General features: G+C 38.0%; 1 protein-coding gene across 3 annotated transcripts; it reads right to left on the bottom strand.

Annotated features, from left to right (window-relative positions):
* Positions 1-1579: 1579 nt before the first annotated feature.
* On the bottom strand, positions 1580-18595 carry LOC113678304 (single-stranded DNA-binding protein 3). Of its 3 annotated transcripts, XM_027195189.2 has the most exons (19): positions 18476-18593; positions 18186-18258; positions 17978-18039; positions 17612-17696; positions 13508-13621; positions 13325-13396; positions 12559-12585; positions 12104-12172; positions 11468-11555; positions 10637-10689; positions 10181-10242; positions 9747-9780; positions 8850-8892; positions 8614-8684; positions 8354-8420; positions 7559-7590; positions 6955-7038; positions 5152-5192; positions 1580-4242 (listed from the first exon to the last, which is right to left on the bottom strand). In XM_027195189.2, exons 1-18 carry the CDS (start codon positions 18529-18531, stop codon positions 5178-5180), a joined length of 1107 nt encoding a protein of 368 aa, XP_027050990.1. In that variant the 5' UTR covers positions 18532-18593; the 3' UTR covers positions 1580-4242; positions 5152-5177. The 3 variants fall into 3 exon arrangements, with proteins under 3 accessions (XP_027050990.1, XP_027050989.1, XP_027050991.1); XM_027195188.2 differs by lacking the exon at positions 5152-5192 and having other exon boundaries at positions 18476-18594; XM_027195190.2 differs by lacking the exons at positions 6955-7038; positions 7559-7590 and having other exon boundaries at positions 18476-18595.
* Positions 18596-19202: the final 607 nt, after the last annotated feature.

Here is a 19202-nt window from a genome sequence, read left to right as displayed (position 1 = left end):
AAAAATTCTCATTAAAGAATTTCTATTCAAGCCTTTAAATCTCGTGCCAAAAGAGGTTCTTACAGGGTATTTGATGCTGCTTTAGAAAGATCATGATTTCTTGCCTGTTGTGTGCTAGTTTCAAAGCCACCCACCGATTAGAGGCCAAGAAAATCTACTCTGAATATAGAAACAATAGCATTTTGTAAATGAGCAAACAAACTAGGGTTAAGTTGTGGATCCCAAATGTTCACGAACGAACTCATTGCTCTCCTGTGGGCTTCAAAGCTTGGAAAACAGATCCGTTACTTTCTCCGCCAAAAAGGGTATATCTGTTCTTGGCCAATTCTATCGAAGCCATGAGCTTTACTATTCCTCTTGATGCGCGGTCTAGCAAGGTAATTCCCTCCTCGTGTCAATCGCTCTGACGAAGGGCTAACGCTCGAAACGTCAGCTTTTCAACTCTTAACGGTGACCAATTTACGTTTTCAACACTAAATTACCTGTCATACTCTCCCACCGACGCAGCACCACAGTTTCTTGAGAAACTTACCCCCTTTATTCAAGTGTTAATAGAGACTAGCTTTGACCGAGCTAGTTCCCCTGTAGACTGGGCCAAATTTAATAAATTGGAACATTAAATGGCAGAGAGAAGTAGGTGAATTAGCGACGATCGAGGAAATCTGAAACAGTCAAACCTTTACAAGTACTAGAGCCAAAGCAATCCCCAGAAATCTCCCTTACGCATCTTCAACCCTACGCACTGTAACATTACAGAGTTCACATATGTTCATGCTTAGTCTCTACACATCTCCTATGGTCTTAACAGGAAGAATTGCTTTGAAATCACGATCTTTTTAAGTCTACAATCATTTCATTTTTCTTCATCTCATTCCCTTAATGTTTCATTCAATGATGTTACCGCAAGGATAAAACTTGCACCACCTAGGTCCAATCCTGTACGGAGGGCAAAGAGAGAACCACGCTACGCAGTCCGAGAATGAAGCGATATGTCCGAGAGCCAATCTTTCTCAAAGCCCTCAGTCAGCAATACGAAGCGCAAGAGTAAACGGCTCCATAGTAGCAGAGTGGGGGACAACGAGGGGGGGGGTTAGATCTGGTCGTGTAATGAACACGTTCTCAACGCGAACTAACCGAAACTTTCCTCGTTTACACTTCGCAACCATTTCCGTGTTCCTCAGATATTCGCTCCGTTTCACAAACTGAGCGCTTGGGAACAGACTACTATAAACCTTGCTACCTCACGGGGCAGATAGTACAATCCAACGCATGTTAAAGAGAAATATTTCGTTATCTCCCACCTTCGAAAGACCGGGGCCAGATAAATTACGAGTGGGAAGGAGCTCTCAAGGGGTATTTTTTGAAGCTCTTCTAATTGTAATAAACACACTTACAACTCGTTGCATGACAAATATAAAATTACAGACATAAAAATTGTCACCTTTGAATGACAACTAACCTGGCCGTTTCGCGTTCATGAGAATTCAAGTAACTTGTTTTTTTTTTTTTAAACGGTGTGCGCATGCTCCATCAGCCAATTCAGGAAGGGAAATCTTTTGTCTCTAAAATCCTTCTAAAATTAAATGTCCATTTCTTTAATATCAACATGATCACAAACTGTATGAGCGTACTTAATCAGAAACATTAGTTATAGGGCATAGGTCATTTATACAGATATTTATCAGGGCATTCAAGAGTCAGAAGGCTTACGACGGCTCCTAAATATTTATAATATATATATATATATATATATATGAATACTACTACAGAGGCTAAATTTGTTGGTTCTTCAAATTCGATCCTTTCAAATTATCGTGTATCAATCAAATCCTTTTTCTTGCTTTTTCATTAGTATCAATCATGGTTGTAGCTCAATTGAAAACCCCCCAAAACGTTTTTTTTTCCGAAGAAAATTTTAAATTAACTAGTTACTAAATGTTTGTTGGGCGAAAATGAAGCGTGCATGATTCTTCAATTTCCTTAACCGCTAAGAGAAAAGCTAAGTCACTAGAACTCATTCCAGCAAAACGAAAGTCACGCAACCCAGGTAGCCTTGCGTGACGCCAACAAAGTGTCGCTCTTGATGCCGCATCGCGTTATGAAATGTTTAAATATATCTTAAAATGAATAAAAATGGACTAGCTAGGTTCTGGCACTAGTAAGCTAGAGTCTGTTTCACAAACTGCTACATTCTACCCAAGTACAGCTTAAATATGGGCAACTACAGGATCGTCGTCAGTATCTATGCGACTGCTCACCCACCCCTCCCGTAACCCAACATTAACCCTAAATTGCTATCAGTCAACTATAGCTGAGTTAGGGGAGGGGTAGGTGCGCAGGGTAGGTTCCCAGTTACTCAAATACTGACAGTGACCTCAACTATATCCCTTACAAAAAAGCCAAGGCACTCCTGAGGCGGAATTGGCATAAATGCGATCCAAGCTAAGCGAGAAGCAGCCAAAGCTTCCTTTTCAAAGCGCAGTCATGAATTCTAAAGAGCTTCAGGCATTTCAAAGTTAAAACGACGAGTCTTTGTTTTCAAATTGCAGTTGAAGCCCCAAGAACCAAGCCCGAGTCGGAATTAATAAGTCGCACCTATATTTGACTGCCACTTTGAAAGAAAGCAACGGTTACCTCGTGGTCTCATCTTGCACGAGCGGCAAAAAGTCACGCTCAATCAGAGTTCCTCGTGAACCAATGTCATTGGAATTATTTTCATACCTTGTAGACCGGATTTGATCCGTCAAAGTGAATTTTAAAAAAAGACAGCGAAGTTGCAAAACTTCTAATTTAGTAGCGATTCTGGAAACTTCTTGTGTGTTAAATAATGGTTTAAGACGGCTTCTCCTTGAGAGAACACGTCCACGCAAAAAATATTAAGTCCAAAAGCAGCTGAGTAAATGATGATATGATAATGTCAATGGTAATACGAGCATTCATATTTCTTGAGCGAATATTGGCGAATTTACACGCGTTTTTGTTCGGACGACAGAATTCTTCCTTATTTGAGATTCAACTTACGGGAGAAAAAGATACATCACTCAGATGAGCAGTGTCTTTCCTAAAGCCGAATAGTACATTGTATAGATCTCAAGGAAAAAGTGCGTATTTTTTCCCCTTAAAATTCAAAGGTCGTGTGTGATTAACTTAGTTCCCATGGTCTCTCTTCCTAGCTTGGCGAGAGAACCTGAGAACGAAGTTGGTTGGCATTACTCCGTGAAACAAAATTTTTGCTTCTGTCCTTAACAGTCAAATGCTGTTGGTAACAATGTTTTTTTTTCAGGGAACGGAAATTCTTTCATAATCGTCCGATTCATCCCAAAATCTGCGCCAAATAGCTCAACTATCTGCAGTGAACATTATTTAAAAGCAATGCAAAGTTATTTTGTTGAATCCCTCCCGCTTGGGTGAAAAGTATACCTTAAGTGAAAAAACTCCGAGTTAAAAGAGGGTGGAAGCCGTTCAAAGCATCACTCACAAATAGCCGGGTAAAATTGTGATATTAGAGTTAAAGATGTCCCAAGAAATATCCAAGTATCTTACACACAACGTAAGGAAAAAGAACTATACAAACATATTTCCCTTTCTATATAATATAACCTTATTTAAAGACAATCTATTCTAGGTTTAGTCTGAGTTAACAAGCGCTTATCTTTATTTCCTTTACCTTATCACCTCTCAACATCCATCAAAAGTTCGATGTTACTTGATCATGATCTTAAGCTACGCGTGCGCGCGCGCCAAAAGCAAATCAATCTGCACTTCAGCCAATCGGCAAAAACGGTTAGAAGTTAACTTTAACTACGTCATTAGAAATAAACTTTTTTTTTCGCCGAATATTTCTACTCATTTGCGAGAAAGGAAAGGGCATGAAAACACAGACGGTTGTTAACTCAGGCTATTTATGGCCCCTTTTGCCTCAAGCCCTGAAGTTTCACGCATACTTCACCGCGTTGAACCGCAGAGCGCAAGAAAAACGGGTTGTTCGTACACGGGAGGTTTCTCCAACTATTAGATTCGTTCCTAACACTGGAGTCCATACCTCTGCTGAGGAAGAACTGCTGTTTGCTACAAATCCTTTGATTATGACGGACGAAATATACAAAGACAGTAATTGTCTGACCATTATTGCATGAAGTAGTCTCCCTGATGATCTGTTGTTCCGTCAGTCGTTTCAAATCTTCTGGCTTCCTCTTGCATGGTTTCTTTGATCTTTAATATCGCTACAGATTCGCAGTGATCCTGTAAAGAAATTACAATGTCCATTATCAACTGTTCGTCAAATAAAACGAGATCAGACTAGTTGTCTACATGCGTAGCATTTTGCAAAATTTGGGAAAGTTAAATACTTTGTATGCACGCATCTAAACTAAAAAAACAAAACAAAACAAAACAAAACAACAAAAAAAAACTTCTTGCAATCTATCATTCTTTTGGTGAATTACTGTAACAAACGTGCGCAAACGTGATCACGTGAATGCACGCAGCTGCACGAGCGAGCATAGCGCGCAAGACTGCACCCGAAGAGTCTCCGATCTTTGAGAACCAATCTAAAAAAAACTTCAGCACGTAACGACCGAGGTATTCTCACTTCTTAAAGAGTGAAACAAACAAACAAACAAACTCCACAGAAGAAAATGCGAGACCAAACGTTTTAAGCGTTAGACTTTCAAACAAATTTCTACGCTGTGCGCTCTTATTCCCGATGGAAAAACCAACTCAGAATTTGTCGGAGATTAGTCGAAACTTAATCGAATCACTCCTCGACTTGCTTTCATAATTCAAATAGGGAGTATTTTTGGGAATTGTGTATTCCCGTCGTATTTCTCGAAGGAGTTCTCCCGAAGCTACGATTGCATAACTATCGCCCGATTACTTGTTAACGCCAAATTTTTCACACAATGAGGCTGGGAAAAACTTCAGGTGCCAAGACGAAGTATGGCCTAGAGCCATGTTGCTTCCTAAACCGAAAACCACGCCTAAAGTGCAAGTTGGGTACAAACAACAAGTTACATATATCGATGACCTTTTTTTTTTTGTCAACCATAAGTCACGTGGTACCTCTAACCACAATAAACATGCATTCTTTAGCAAATCATGTTCTGTTTATGCAAAGTTTACCAGTTCCTAAGCAAAAATAATTCAACTCACTTTTTAAAAGCCTGTTAACGTTCACTCTAACTTGGAAATGTCTGCAACAAATAAGAATTATAAAGTATTACAATCGACCCTTTCACGGGGAACCTGGTTCATTAGTGCCTCCTTTCCGCCCGTCTGGCCAACAGTATCATCACTACTGCTGACCACGAGAAGTGGGGACTCGGGATAATCCGCCGAGTTCTCCAGGCATGCGTAAAGTAACCGAGCGTTTTGACGGTGAAAGAATGGCATGAACGTATGAATGAAAAGTTTTTTACGAAGTGGTTATGGTGTCACATGACCTATGGTTGTTTCTGCAAGCTACAGAAGTGATAAGAATAGGAAAAAAAAAAAGACAAAAGAATGTTATAAAGAGTATGGCTGGATAAGAACGACGTTCACATTTTTCAGTTGGGCAAAGTGCGTCTGCGATCAACATTCGCTTACTTTGAGCATGCGCAGAAATTCTAGTTTCATTTGCATGCTCACCGAAACTCTGTCACACACAACTTAATATGACGCGTGTCTATAGATTTAAAAGTTCATGAAGAAAAAGCGTCAAAAAGGATATCAAAGAACAAAGTAGATGCAAAATAAATATATATTATTTTCCTTAAGCTACTGCATTTGATGAGAACGTTAAAAATAAGAACCCCACTCAAAACCGCCATGGCGAGTCGGCTGACGCTCTTGAGATATTATTATTACGATTATTATCATTATCATAATTATTATTATCAGTATTACTATTATTATAATTATAATTATCATTATTGCTATTATTAGTAGTATTAGTACTAGTATTACTATCATTATCGTTATTATTATCATTATTATTGATATTATCATAAGTTTACAGATCCCCATCAAAATTTTACAACTCTTGAGATCTGGATGCCTTTCTAAAAGGGTAGCTGACATTTTTTAAAAACAAAGAATCGAACTTGCAAGTTTTAGAACTTATAATTTGATTTCTACCAGCATTACATGTCCTTTGCAATTAGTACACGGGTTTTCTTAGTCTACTTAAAATGAGGCAAGACCTGACTCAAAGAGCGAAGAATTCTGCATTTGAAGCCTAAGCAAACTCATAAACATCTGCTGAGGTTTATCTCACGGATGGTCACATGTGATGAAATTTATGTTTGGTGGTTAGTTAATCTCGCTTCTTACGACAAAGAAAAGTTTTAATTTTTAAGTTACGCTTTAAAAAAGCACTCAACACTCACATTAATCATATATTTCAAGTAATGCTCAAGAAATGTTTTCAATCAAATTCAAGTCTTCAGCATCTCAAAATAATTTCTCACAATCGATCTTGATTCTTGAAAAGTTTATACACAATTTTATATATTCAAGTCCAGATTACCAAAAGAAGCTGGAGAAATTAACCCAACGAATTACCTCAAGAATGGTTGTTCATTCACAAATGAAAGTAATTTGCTAGAAATTTGACCTTCAAGAGGATTGAGAGCAGCAATGAAAGAAAAGGGAACCGAAGAGAGGTAGCTTCCTACACAAGTCATCTTCTCCATATAGGAAAGAAGAAAAAATCAGTGAAGATCTGGAATTTCGTTTGCAAAGTTCATCAGGTTGCTTCAAATCTCTTGAAAGGTCCCCGGTTGCGGATAAATGGACATGTTAATGAACTTTATTTTGATCACTTTTTGATGACCTTATTCTTTGTTATTCTTGGTATTTGCAAGCAAAACCAGCAAAAACAAAAAAGCCACCTTTGGTAGTGTCGTAAGAAAACTATTGACTAATTTTTTTCAAATTGCAAAAATAGAGAACGAGAAACAACACGTCACTTACATTGTCTTGTGAAAAAGGCAGTAAATTGCTAAACTGGTTATCGCCTTCCCCAGGGGTACCGGGGTTGTGGTCATTCTGGTTATCCTGCAAATGATGCAGAAACACGAGAGACAAAAGTAAAAATCATTAGGAGCGGGGTGGGGAGAGGATGCGGCAGAATGATCTTTCATGGCTGATGACTTGCGAGTAATTCCAGTGAAAGACAAGATTATGTCTCTTAAGAGCTGGTAGAATTTATCTTCCAACAGAGCAAGTTTTGGACGAGGAACTCTTCAAATTGACAGTGCTAGAGACATCTGATAAAACTACAACCCCCCTCTATGTCCTTTCATCTGCCAAATTTATAATGTCATTGCATAAGCATACCTGACAAAGTCCTGTTGTTTAACTTTCTGGCTTTTGGTAAACAACTTACAAACATGATTTATTACTAGACCTAACTAGAAATTGTACTTTTTATCCTTTTAAAGTATCTCCTTACTGCAACATACACGCAGCACAGTCACATGGCTAAAACCCAGGCCTCTCCTTCCACTACTACACTTCCACATTCTTACTACATAAATATACCTTAACTCTAAGACACTAAAAGTACTGATGTTACCTTTGGGAGACCGTCCATATCAGGGTTTGAATCTGTTACAGAAATTATCAAAATTCTATTCAATACTTGCATGGGACTTAATGTTAGCAATGACTTTACCGAGATCCCTATTTCATCATTTTTACAGCAAATTGAACTTTGAAGCATTAAAATAGAAAAGGTGATGACTAGATATTCCTAGCATCAAGGAAAAGTTATCAAACGGCAGTTTTGCGAGTATGCAACACTATTTTAATTGATTTTATATACTTAAGCTTTTTTTAAAATGTCCTTTTTAATTAATTTTGTATCATGCAAAGCTAAATCTTTGTGATCTTTTACATTTGGGGAATCCGAGCTAATTTCTAGTTTTCCTTTTCAAGACAATGTTTTACAATTAATTTCCTCAAGTTGAATAAATACTTTGTCAAGAAACTTGGTCAATGAGAAAATCAGCACCTGTTATTCTGAACAGAAAAGGTAAAAAATACCATATTTCCTCAAGTAAGTGCTTGTGAGCTTATTGAAATTTTTGGATAGAAGGAGGGTGTTTAATCGAAAAAGATGCACACTATTCTTTTGCATTAATTCTGCTGTAGTTGAAGCTTTAAAAGTTTTAAATAAAGTGGTAATAGAAACAGGTTTTCCATGTATCCCTACTACAAAGAAAGTGATGAATGAGGGGGCCCTTATTTCAGAGGGGTGCACTTATATAAAGTAGGGCACTTAGAGTGTGGGCACCTATTCCAGGAAATAAAATAAACAAGCCAAGTTGCATCTTTGAACATTTTCAGACAGTACTTTGAATAACCTTACCATTCATCACAAGAGGGGGCTCCTGGCCCCCAAGGGGTAATGTGGGTTCTGGGCCACCACCCATGTACTGTGAAAAAGGTAAATAAATCATTGGTTAATTCTCTGTTGGGCTGTCAAGAAAAGAAACTCTAAGACATTGCTTACTTGGTGGTTGGTATTTGAGACAAAAAAAAAAAAATATATATATATATACATATATACGCTGCAAGTGCTAAATTCCAAGTTACTTCTGTTAATAGCTAAGGGTTTCTTATACTCACTGCTGACATGTTTCCACCAGGGACAGATTTCATCATAGCATACATGGATTCATTGCCAGTATTTGATGGGTCTGAAAGAGAACAGTATTAAATATTTGTTTTCAAGGGCCTACATCAACAAATATTAACTAACACATTTCAAATGTTTTCCTGTCCAAGTACATTATTCAATTTTTCTGTTCTAAACACATTGCACACACACAGACTTGCAAGATATAAAAGATTTAAAAACCAACCTTGAGGAGATGGCATTATTGGTGTTCCGGGAGGACCTGAGACCTGAAACAAGAAGTCCTTCAAGTAAGTGGCTTGTACCTCAGATAAGTGACTTATATCTCAAGTAAGGGACTTGTACCACAAGTGAGTGACTTGTATCTAAAGTAAGTAGCTTGTACAACGGGTGACCTGTATCTCAACTAAGTGACTTGTTTCTAAAGTTAGTAATTTGTACCAGAAGTAAGTGACTTGTATCTCAAGTGACTTGTACCTCAAATAGGTGACTTGTAGCTCAAGTAAGTGACTTGTACCTCAAGTAACTGACTTGTACCTCAAGTAACTGACTTGTATCTCAAGTGACTTGAATCTAAAGTGACTTGTAACACAAGTAAATGTCTTGTACCTCAAGTAACTAATTTGTACTTCAAGTAACTGACATGTTTCTCAAGTAACTTGTACCTCAGCTAAGTGACTTGTACCACAAGTGACTTCTATCTCAAGTAAGTGACTTGTACTTCAAGTAAGTGATTTGTACCACAAGTAGATGACTTGTAACACAAGCAAGTCTAAGTGTACGTGTATAAGTTATGATTTCTGGTTTCTGGTTGTAATGTGTTGTTCTTAATTGCACTGTTTGTATGGTAATGTAACATTTTAAAATAGAAATAGAATCAAATCAAATAACAAGTTGTAATTTTCACTTTAAACATGACTCACAACCCCCCCCCCCAAAAAAAAAAAAAAAAAAAAAAGCTGAATGATTTTATGGGTTGAATGGGCAGTATGAGCAGTCCTGATTCAACTTGTTCAACAACAACTACACTTTTAAGATACTGAATGTATGTAACCTCATGTGAATTAGGTTCAGGTGACATTCCCTAAATTTATCTTCAAAGCTTCACTACAGCTATACATACCGATGTTGTAGGATTCCAGGGTCTACTACCAGGCCTATGAAAAATTAATGCACATAGAATATTTCTCAATGATCTGACAACTGTTATTTGCTCTGTAAAATTGAGCAATTTTTTAACTCCATCTAAATTTGATCATCTGATCATAATCTTAGATAATGAGTTTAGGACAGGTGAACTGCCATTAAAGAAATCACAGAAAAGGAAGTTTGCACAAATACAAGGATCAGTTTTGAAAATTAGCCTATTAGAACCTAAAACTAGCACAACTACTCTATGAGCTAATCAGCCACATATTGGAGGTAAGGCAAACTTGAGTGGGTTCTTTGTTACCCATGTTGGAATCTGTTCACAGTATATCATATTTACATGTACAGGCTGTAATGAACAGCACCCCAAGAGATTTTTTTCCAAGCTTCAAAGATTTAACAACTTACATGGGCATGTTGACGCCTGGCGCTACTGAGCTGTTTGGTGGGGGTCTCATCCCACCATAGTTCTGCAAGTAAGATAACAAGATTGGTTGGTTAGATTTAGGTACATTTACTTACTATTTACTAATACAATTAATGAGAAATAGCCAAACACTATATACATTGACAGTGCTAACTGCCATGTAGCATGGAGTGCGCACAAGTTATAATTTGGAAATTGCCATATTTTATGTGTTTTGCAGAGGGAACATTTTAAAAGTTAAGATGACTGCAGAGATAAGGAGTATTTGAAAAATGTAACAAATAGGTTGACATGATTGGCAGAGTTTTTCTCCTTCTTTCTGCAAAACTGGGTACCATTCACCAAACCACAAATACAAGACCCACTAAAAATTTCACGCCAAACAATACCCTGTATTTTTACAAGAATGGCAAGACGCTAAAATATTGTTTCCTCACCGGTGGAACAGGAACTCGAGGATGGTTCATTCTGCTCATTTGCATTGGTTGCCCTGTGGAAGTCAACAAAACACAACAAAGTGAAGTTGGTGCCAAAGTATCCACCCAGGGCAAAACAAAGTAAACCGTTTTTCACCTTAAGATCAATATGCATTTCTCTGTAAATTTCCTTAGATACTGACGAGGAGAATTTGTTTAACAATCAAAGCCCCTTACATTGGCTTTCATTTCCTTTACATTCACATGATCTACTGAATGATTCAGACTTATTACTGTAAGGGGAAATTACAAGCTGGTCACTCCAGGGTTTAGATGGTTAAAAGCACCTAAGACAAAAAGGCTAGGACAAATTCACGAGGGGGATGCCAGAAAATGTAAAGGAAGAAGACAAAACTCTTTCTAAGGAGGAAAAGTTAAATCATGCCATGGAATAAAATAATGAATACCAAAAATTAAGGAGTGGTTGCCCACAACTGAGGAAAAAAAAATCTTTTGCACACAAGAAAGGGAGTGAGAGGATTGGAGTGCAATCATTTCCTAAGGAGGAAATACAGTATAAAGGAATGATGGAGAGAATTTAAAAAATAGGAGTGGGGTCACCAGTGACTAAAGAAACAATTTCAAAGAAATTAGTCAGGGAGGTGAGAATGTGCAATGCACTTATCAGGAATGAACAATTTACTCCTGCAATGGGACAAAAGAACAATGGTGGCCAACAGCTCAAAAAAATTTCGAAAAATACAAACAAAAGAGTTTATATACAGTTTATCAGCAGTTTTTCAGAGATAACTATTTCTCAAAATAATATTTTCAAAATATGATTGTCATTACCTTGATATCCACCTGGCTGCCGTGTAGGGTCCATAGTACTTGGTAACAACGGCTGCGCTCCTGGCACACCTGCCACACCTCCTGGAGGCTTCAAGGTTTCACAAATCAAAAACAGACATCAGCTGGTTTTGAAATAAATCCACTACATGTTTAAATACTGCATTAAAAATTCCGAACAGCCCCTCACATGATGACTTTGAGATTATCAGCCCTGAACATTTCTGCCGCAACTCATCCTGATTTTCAGTAGCATAAAGTAAGCTGCTCCTGGTTGTTTGAAGGGTGGATATCACTATCCACTGAAAAAAATCTCTAACTGGTGAATATCACTATATGTTTTTGAACACTTATCCGCTGAAAAGTTATTTCTCTATAGGATAGCATTATCCACCCTCTGAAACAGTGTCCAGGAGTTCTACTGCCTCACTCCCTCCCCCTTCCCCCAATGAAATACTGCAACGCCGTTAGATTGGGCTGTAGCCTGTTTGCGAAGGTCACCTCCTTGCTGGTAAGGAGATTGCCACCTTACCTGTCCCTGCTTTTACTGCACTTACTTCCAACACCATTGACAAAGTGGGTGCACAACTCTTTCAATATTGGGTTGCTCAGAGAAAAAAAATTCCTCTCACAAATTACCTGGCCTGGAATCCTTACATTCGGAGGTCTGTTCGCTGCTGGGTTATATCTTGACATACCATATGGTGTCTGTAGAGAAAATGCACATGGCAAGGTCAGATGCAACAAGAAAGAAAGATTCTGTTCAGTATGCTTCAAACATTGCTGATCTAAACAGTAAGTGGGAATAAATGTACCCAGTAAATAAAGAAGTTCTCTGACTTGATTGGCTTTTGATCACCTTGTCAGCTATCCAAGGTGCTTCAGTTTTGGTCACCATGGTGTGTGGAGGAAAAAACACTGGTGACTAAATTTGCACAGAGTATCATTCTGAGGTAAGAAAAACTTTGCTTCTTTCTGGCAGGATTATTGCTAATCCATTACCAAATTCTCTGAACTAACAGTATAGCACTTGAAAGGCTGACAGTGTGGAGAATTAGCAATGAAATTTGGGTGTAAGAGTTTAGTTTTCATACCTGATTGGGCATATATCCTTGAGGCGGCTATAAAAGATACAAACAAAGAGTTATAACTGACATCATGTTGCAAAATTCTACATCAACTACATGACGACATGTTATAGATGAACATTTAACACATATAGTAAGCTGACAATTTGATTGGTTCTTCCTTATGATCTACTGGAGGACAGACACAGCTGATATCACCATCAATGATTTTTATGCTTTTTTATTACAAAAAACAAATACAATCTATGTTGCTGTAACAGACAGGGTTGCACCTCCCAAGCCACTTTTTGGTTCTCAACACATTTGGACATCTTCTGTTATCTGTTACTGTACAGACAGACTGCCACATGGAATCTACTTTTTAACCCTTCAAGTCCCACTAGTGACCAAGACAGAATTTCTCCTTACTCTATCAGTACAATATCAAGCAGACAAGAAATGAGAATAAAGGAAAATATCAACAAGGGGATTATTGGTTGATCCAATTCCAAATTCTCCATACTAACTTCAAACAAATTGCACAGCAAGCAGTAAGGAGAATTTCTAATGAAATCTTGGGAGTAAAAGGGTTAAGTACAAGATGGTTATAACATTTTACACTGTGGATAAACCCCTGGTATGTGACAATTTTGGTGAAAGCTACTATGCTGTAATTTCATGCAACACTGAACACAAAAAGGTCCTAACTAAGAAATTTCTTGGAATTCAAACCACAAGGCTTGATCAATTGAATTGAAGAAGACAGAAAGCTAAAACACATCCTTAAAATTACCTGATTAGGCATATAACCAGGAGGGGTCTGGTGTGATGGAGGCTGATGAGGTGATGCTTGTGGTTGTGACGACTACAAGGAAAAGACAAAGAAAAATGTTGGAGTGCAGAACGGAGCAAACCAGAGATTATATAGGTGAGTTTTTCCAAGAGGAAAAGGTACAAGACCAGAAACACTGCTTACCGGAAAGTAAGGAGGCATTCCTCCAGGCATATTAGAACCCCCAGGGGGACCATCTGTAGCCATCTGGGGGAATCCTGGGGAAGGTACAGCCCCTTGCTGAAGGTTTGGGATGACCTGAGGAAGTAAAAATTTGTGTTTTATGTTTATCAACTCTAATCAAAACTAGACCGAATTCCTGCGGGTGATTGGCTATCAAAAGCACTATTTGAAAATCAGACGAACAGCTAATGTACCATGCTTGCAAATGGACAGTGTGACAGGAAAGTTTACATGCCATGCAAATGAAATTGGACAGCATGCAGTTCCTTTTAAAACTTATGATAATTTCAGTTTTACTGCTTTACATCATAAGAATCAACTCTACCAAATTTCAATGAAATCTCTATATCTACCAATTTAGTTGCATGGCATTTCTCCTAACAATTCTCATACTTTATTCTGAAAACTTGTTATGAGAAGACAGAAATTCATCAGGAACCTGAAGAGAGTCTTACCTTCATAAACTAATACATTATCTTCGCAAATTTACGGGGGAAAGAATAAAGTGCAGCACCTGAGAATCTCTTCTCAGAACTTTGGAGGTAGATGGTTGAAACCAAATTTAGTTTAGGTTTAGGTTTAAAGTCATCAGATTTGATACTAACAGAATCAAATCATTCAACAAAACTGTTTTTTCCAGAGCTCCCTTCACATTTTTCCTTAAAAAAACTTTTAAATCATACTTGTCACTTGAGCAAATTTTAAAATCATCAGATCTGTTACTGACAAAATCAAGTCATTCAATAATAAAATTGTTTTTTCCAGAGCTCCCTTCCGAATTTTTTCCTTAAAAATTAAAAATCATACTTATGACAAAAGTAAATTTAACAAATTTAGTTTTTTTGGGTTTTTTTTTGAGTGAGAAACAGACCCTGCTAGAGTAATAGAGAAAACATTATGAAAGTTGTCCTTTGAGCATTAAATTTCTGTCAACAAAGGCACCGACTGATGAAAATTGCAGTTAACCCTTTAACTCTTAAGATTTGATTGCTAATTCTCCCCTGTAGCTACTACACATTTCCTTGTAAATTAGTCATGAGAACTTGGTGCTAGATCAGATAGCAGCTTCTGCCTGATAAGTTTGAATATTCTCATTATCTGTTTGCTGAATAATGTATGGTTATTATAGAAAGAAGCAGGTAATTTATTGTTAACAACTGAGTTGAAAACGTAAATTAGCCACTGTAAAGGGTAAAAAAGCTGACAAAGGGCTAACGCTCAAAATTTCAGCTTTTTTACCCTTCACGGTGGCTAATTTACATTTTCAACTCAGTTGTTAATACTAAATTACCTGCTAAACTCTCCCACTGACGCAGCACCACAGTTTCTTTAGAAACTTACCCCTTTATTATAGAAAGTTTCACGTTAATCACTTCTGAGAGTTAAAGGGTTAAGAGTAAACAATTTCACTCTCAGAAGTGACCAAGCCATTACTTCTCCTTACAATATCAATACAATATCAAACAGCCAAGTAATGAGAATAACCAAAAATGTTAACAAGGGGCTTATCATATGATCCAGCACCAAATTACAACAAACTTAAATAAGAGAGGTATGGCAGATAGTAATAAGAATTCGCATTCAGATATTGTGAATGTAAGGGTGAAAACCAAACATTTTTTAAAATGATATGAAGAAATCAGGGTTCATCTAGAGCATGTTACACAAAGGACCCGAAGTTTCCAAAAACATTTAAGATTTGTACTGCAAACTGCAAAACTATAGTCTCAGACATTCAATGTTTACACTTTTTAAACAATATCCATAGCGAAGCAAAACTTCTTTTGAAACTGAAGGTTGGCAACTTCATTATGATATATCATTAAATTCTCCCAACTGTGAAAAAGACCTTCATATGGGACCAGAAAAAGAGAATTCAGATATTTTTACTGTACATACCAAGTATTTTGTTTAGAGACCATACTTTTGACAGGAAATTCAGAGTACTTAGATATGAAACAACACATCTTACATAATAGATCAAAAAGATAAAACATTTATTTCCCTCTAATTGTCCCATTCAGATGTAGGAGTTCACTGTACAATCCTTTCAAGAAAGCACAGATATATAACCAACCCACTAAAGCATCGGTTGCAGTGATTTTATCTTTAAAAACAATTCCCTGTCACCAAAATACATTTACAATACAAGACTGTCAATTTTGTTGTCAGCAACCACCAAAGGACTCGTATTTTCACAATCCTTGTCTAAACAATGAAAATCTTGAAAGCATGGCATTTCGTTCTGAAACTATTTCAAGCACGAGCTTATTGAGAGGCCGACAGCAAAAATCAAGAAATCACGCCAAATTGGATTGTATTGTTTGCTCGAAAAACAGAAGAGGCCATGCGCTAAATTTAACAACAGTTTATCGTTGGATCAGCGAGCTCATAGGTTCCGAGACAATAGCATTTTGGGGAAACTTTTGACGGGAATGGGTGAGTTTTGGAAACTCAACACCTGCCAAGGCGCGAGTACGAAGCCTATAAAATCACCCAAAACCTCTCTTGTACAGACACTTCACTTGTCAGACTTTGTACTTAAACGACAGGAAAACAGTGTTGCTTCAAGTTCGACCGGCCACCCATGACGTGTATTCCGTTTTGTCAGTGTCGTGGAAATAAAAATCTGGGCTATTTATGGCCATGTATATTCAAATTATCTACACACTGTCGGGCTACGCTTATCGCGCGTGCGACATGAAATTGGTCGAATAATCGCTTTCAAAACAACTTGCGAACGTCTGATCGGCTCTGTAGGGAAGGATTTCATCGCTTTGCTTTTCTCAAATGGCGCTCGCGCAAGCTGAAAGCTCTATCATGTGACGAAAAAATACCATTCCTTCCTGAAATTATGCAAATTTTGGGAAACCTCAATACGTATCTCCCCCACAGTTTATCAACACAAAATATTCGTCCACGGCGCGGTCTCGTGGTTTCGAAGCATCGATCGATCAATCCTTCGATTGATCTTTCCTTCTCGCGTCTTAGCACGGACTAAGCGGTTTATTAATCGTTGATGAAAACTGACGCTCTTCATTGTGATTTCGTTCTGTATAAAGAATATATATCTCGTACGCCTACACCTGACTAGCGACTCGATCATGTCGTAACTATAACCTCGGGTAATTTATTCAAAAGCTGTGTTCATGAGCATTCACCGAGATCTATTCAAGCGGTAACGCGGGATTTAAAATGACTAGAATAAGAACATTCAATCACATGAGAAAAAAGACAACATCATCGAGTGGGGCGATCTGTAATCTCCAGTCAAATAAATTTGAAGAGAGCTAAAACTTTAGAATGTGTGTCCTAAATGCAACTGGTGGCGATGACAAAGACCTTTGTTCAAGTAAAGCATTCAAAGGTAAAAGTAGAAGATCTTCAAAAAAGCATAACGCGGACGAAACCAGTTCGACCTTTTGAAAAATTGCGAAGCGTACTAAATCAAAATGTTTCCCTATGCTTTACATGACACAATATATCCCGTCTTCGATAAAAAATTAACCAGCGCGCCTTCGATAGGAATTTGAATATTGACCGAGTAAAAGCCTCAACTCTAAAAAGATCGGTTGAATAAAAATATTCTTAACGCTGTAGAACGTTACGCTTAACATGCAAAAGTTCGAGAGAGTCGATAGCATATCAGTTACGTTTTACACAGGGTAAAGCTAAAATTACCACGAAATCGGTTTGCATTTTCGTTGAAAGGTTATGACAGCGGGCAAAACGATTCAAGTGTTGGAAATTCTTGGATGTAGTGTACGAAAAACACACCATTTTAACTGCGCGTGTTTCTTCGCTTTTTAACGCAAGAGTGCAGCTCATTGGAGATTTAACTAGAGCCTAGTTAAATCTAGTTGCACCCACAACAATACCAGCGACGAGAAGAATGTTTCAAATCGGTGATCGAGACAGATTTGCGCGCGTGGAAATGTAACAATACACTGATGTAGCGTGACAAAAATGGTGTACGCATCAACAGAACGTATAATCGTTCGCTCGCAAAGATCTCGCTTAAAATTATATCGAAAGCTTACTACGTAAATACATATTTGCTCTTACATAATCGTGGAAGGCCTTTGCTTCACTAGAGTGATCACAACTGTCCCTTCTCTCGGGAGCAGCACAATATAAGTCCCAAAACACACTGCAACAAGAAAGGAAAAAGACACTAACATCAAATGCAACGAGCAGGGATAATTTGGGCGGGAAATTAAAAAAACAACTACGGTTAAATCGTAGAGAAAGGTTAATGAAGCTCCAAGAAGCACAGTTTAGAAGAGTGGAAAATAAAATATGGCAGTGTTGGGCATAAACGACTATTAAAAAACGTAGCTATCATTTATTCTTCTGAACAGAGTAATGAGGACCTAGTTTAAAATTCGAATCAACAACTCTCTAATTAGTTCAGTCATTGGCAAAACTTACCACCACCACGAATGGAGAAAGCCTGGCGGTTCTCCTAGCGTTATATTCTTCTCCCATCTTATCTGAAAGGGAATTCAACCATACTTCAGTGTTTCATTCGCGTGTAACAATCGAGCGACGCGATGCGCGTAGTTCGCGTCGCGGATCGCACAAAGCTTAAAACTTGCATACTCTCCGTGAATGCGAGTCGACTTCTGATCAAGTTTACCTCGTTTAGAAAAGTCTGTGCGCTCTTCTGTGCTCCAACATGAAGAAGATACTCGTATACGTACAAGGCCAGCCTGCGAAGGAACGAAAACGGGCGATAAACCATTTACGCTTCATCAATGTACAGACACATAGGACAGTTTCCTAAACACAAAGCCGAGCTCAGACCGGCGGTGAAAGTTTCGAAATTCGCCCGCGATGGGTCGAAATGTAAAACATCCTCCCCCATTTTCGGACACGCTGATTCCATTTCTGACATCCATTTTGCAGGAAAAATCAAACGAAGCTTACTTTTCGCGTGCCTGGGCATCAGAAGGCACGGTATTCGCCTTGCCTTTAGAGTACATGCTGCGCTGGCCCTGTCAAAGATGTGTCAGTGCAGTTCGTCATGCCTTGTGGGGTCCGCGTCACAGACCGGGGCCTAGCGCCTGTAACTATAGAAACCATTAGTGGATTGGCACTGATTGGCCGATGGACGGGACCTCTGAGTCAATGGAAAAGATTTACTTTGGAATGGACTTGACGATCAAGACGAGGAAGTTATGAAAAGTACAATGACGAAAAATCGAAAAGACGAAGTTTAGTGTAATAACCTCCAGAAATCATTGCATGCAACGAAAATAACGTGTTCTTCGTTTTCTTGATGATTCTCTTCGCGCCTATGTACAAATATGTACATTTCTACGTGTTGCCTTACCGACTTTGATTTGTTTCCGGAACAAAGATAAATAGAAAATCGATTCAAAATATTGAGAAATATCTTAAAAGAAGACATCCTCATTTGCTCAAATTCCAACACCAAGATGACCACAGTTGTAACTGTCACTCTATCAACCACACGAAAAAAAAAAAAATTAAAATTAACGAATCAGTTAATGAACCAACAAACAGTTCTGAATGTAACAATCAAGTATCTGTAGGCAATATGCAATGACATTAAATTGCACGTTTTGGCTTGCAGACTCTTAGTTTGTCATGGTTTAGATACTGCTGTCCGAGCACCTCAAGGCGGATTTAA

Source organism: Pocillopora damicornis, chromosome 11, assembly GCF_964200805.1.
Source record: "Pocillopora damicornis chromosome 11, jaPocDami1.2, whole genome shotgun sequence".
NCBI classification, from domain to species: Eukaryota; Metazoa; Cnidaria; class Anthozoa; order Scleractinia; family Pocilloporidae; genus Pocillopora; species Pocillopora damicornis.
Note: the sequence above shows the minus strand (reverse complement) of the source record. Positions and strands in the feature narration are given on the sequence as shown.

Bases quoted from the DNA above. Each gene is read 5' to 3' on its own strand.
- LOC113678304 (XM_027195188.2), bottom strand. From the start codon at position 18,531: ATGTACTCTAAAGGCAAGGCGAATACCGTGCCTTCTGATGCCCAGGCA. The intron at 18,040-18,185 runs GTAAACTTGATC...ATTCCCTTTCAG, and splicing joins CACAGACTTTTCTAAACGAG to ATAAGATGGGAGAAGAATAT. The intron at 12,173-12,558 runs GTATGAAAACTA...TTTTCTCTACAG, and splicing joins AAGGATATATGCCCAATCAG to ACACCATATGGTATGTCAAG.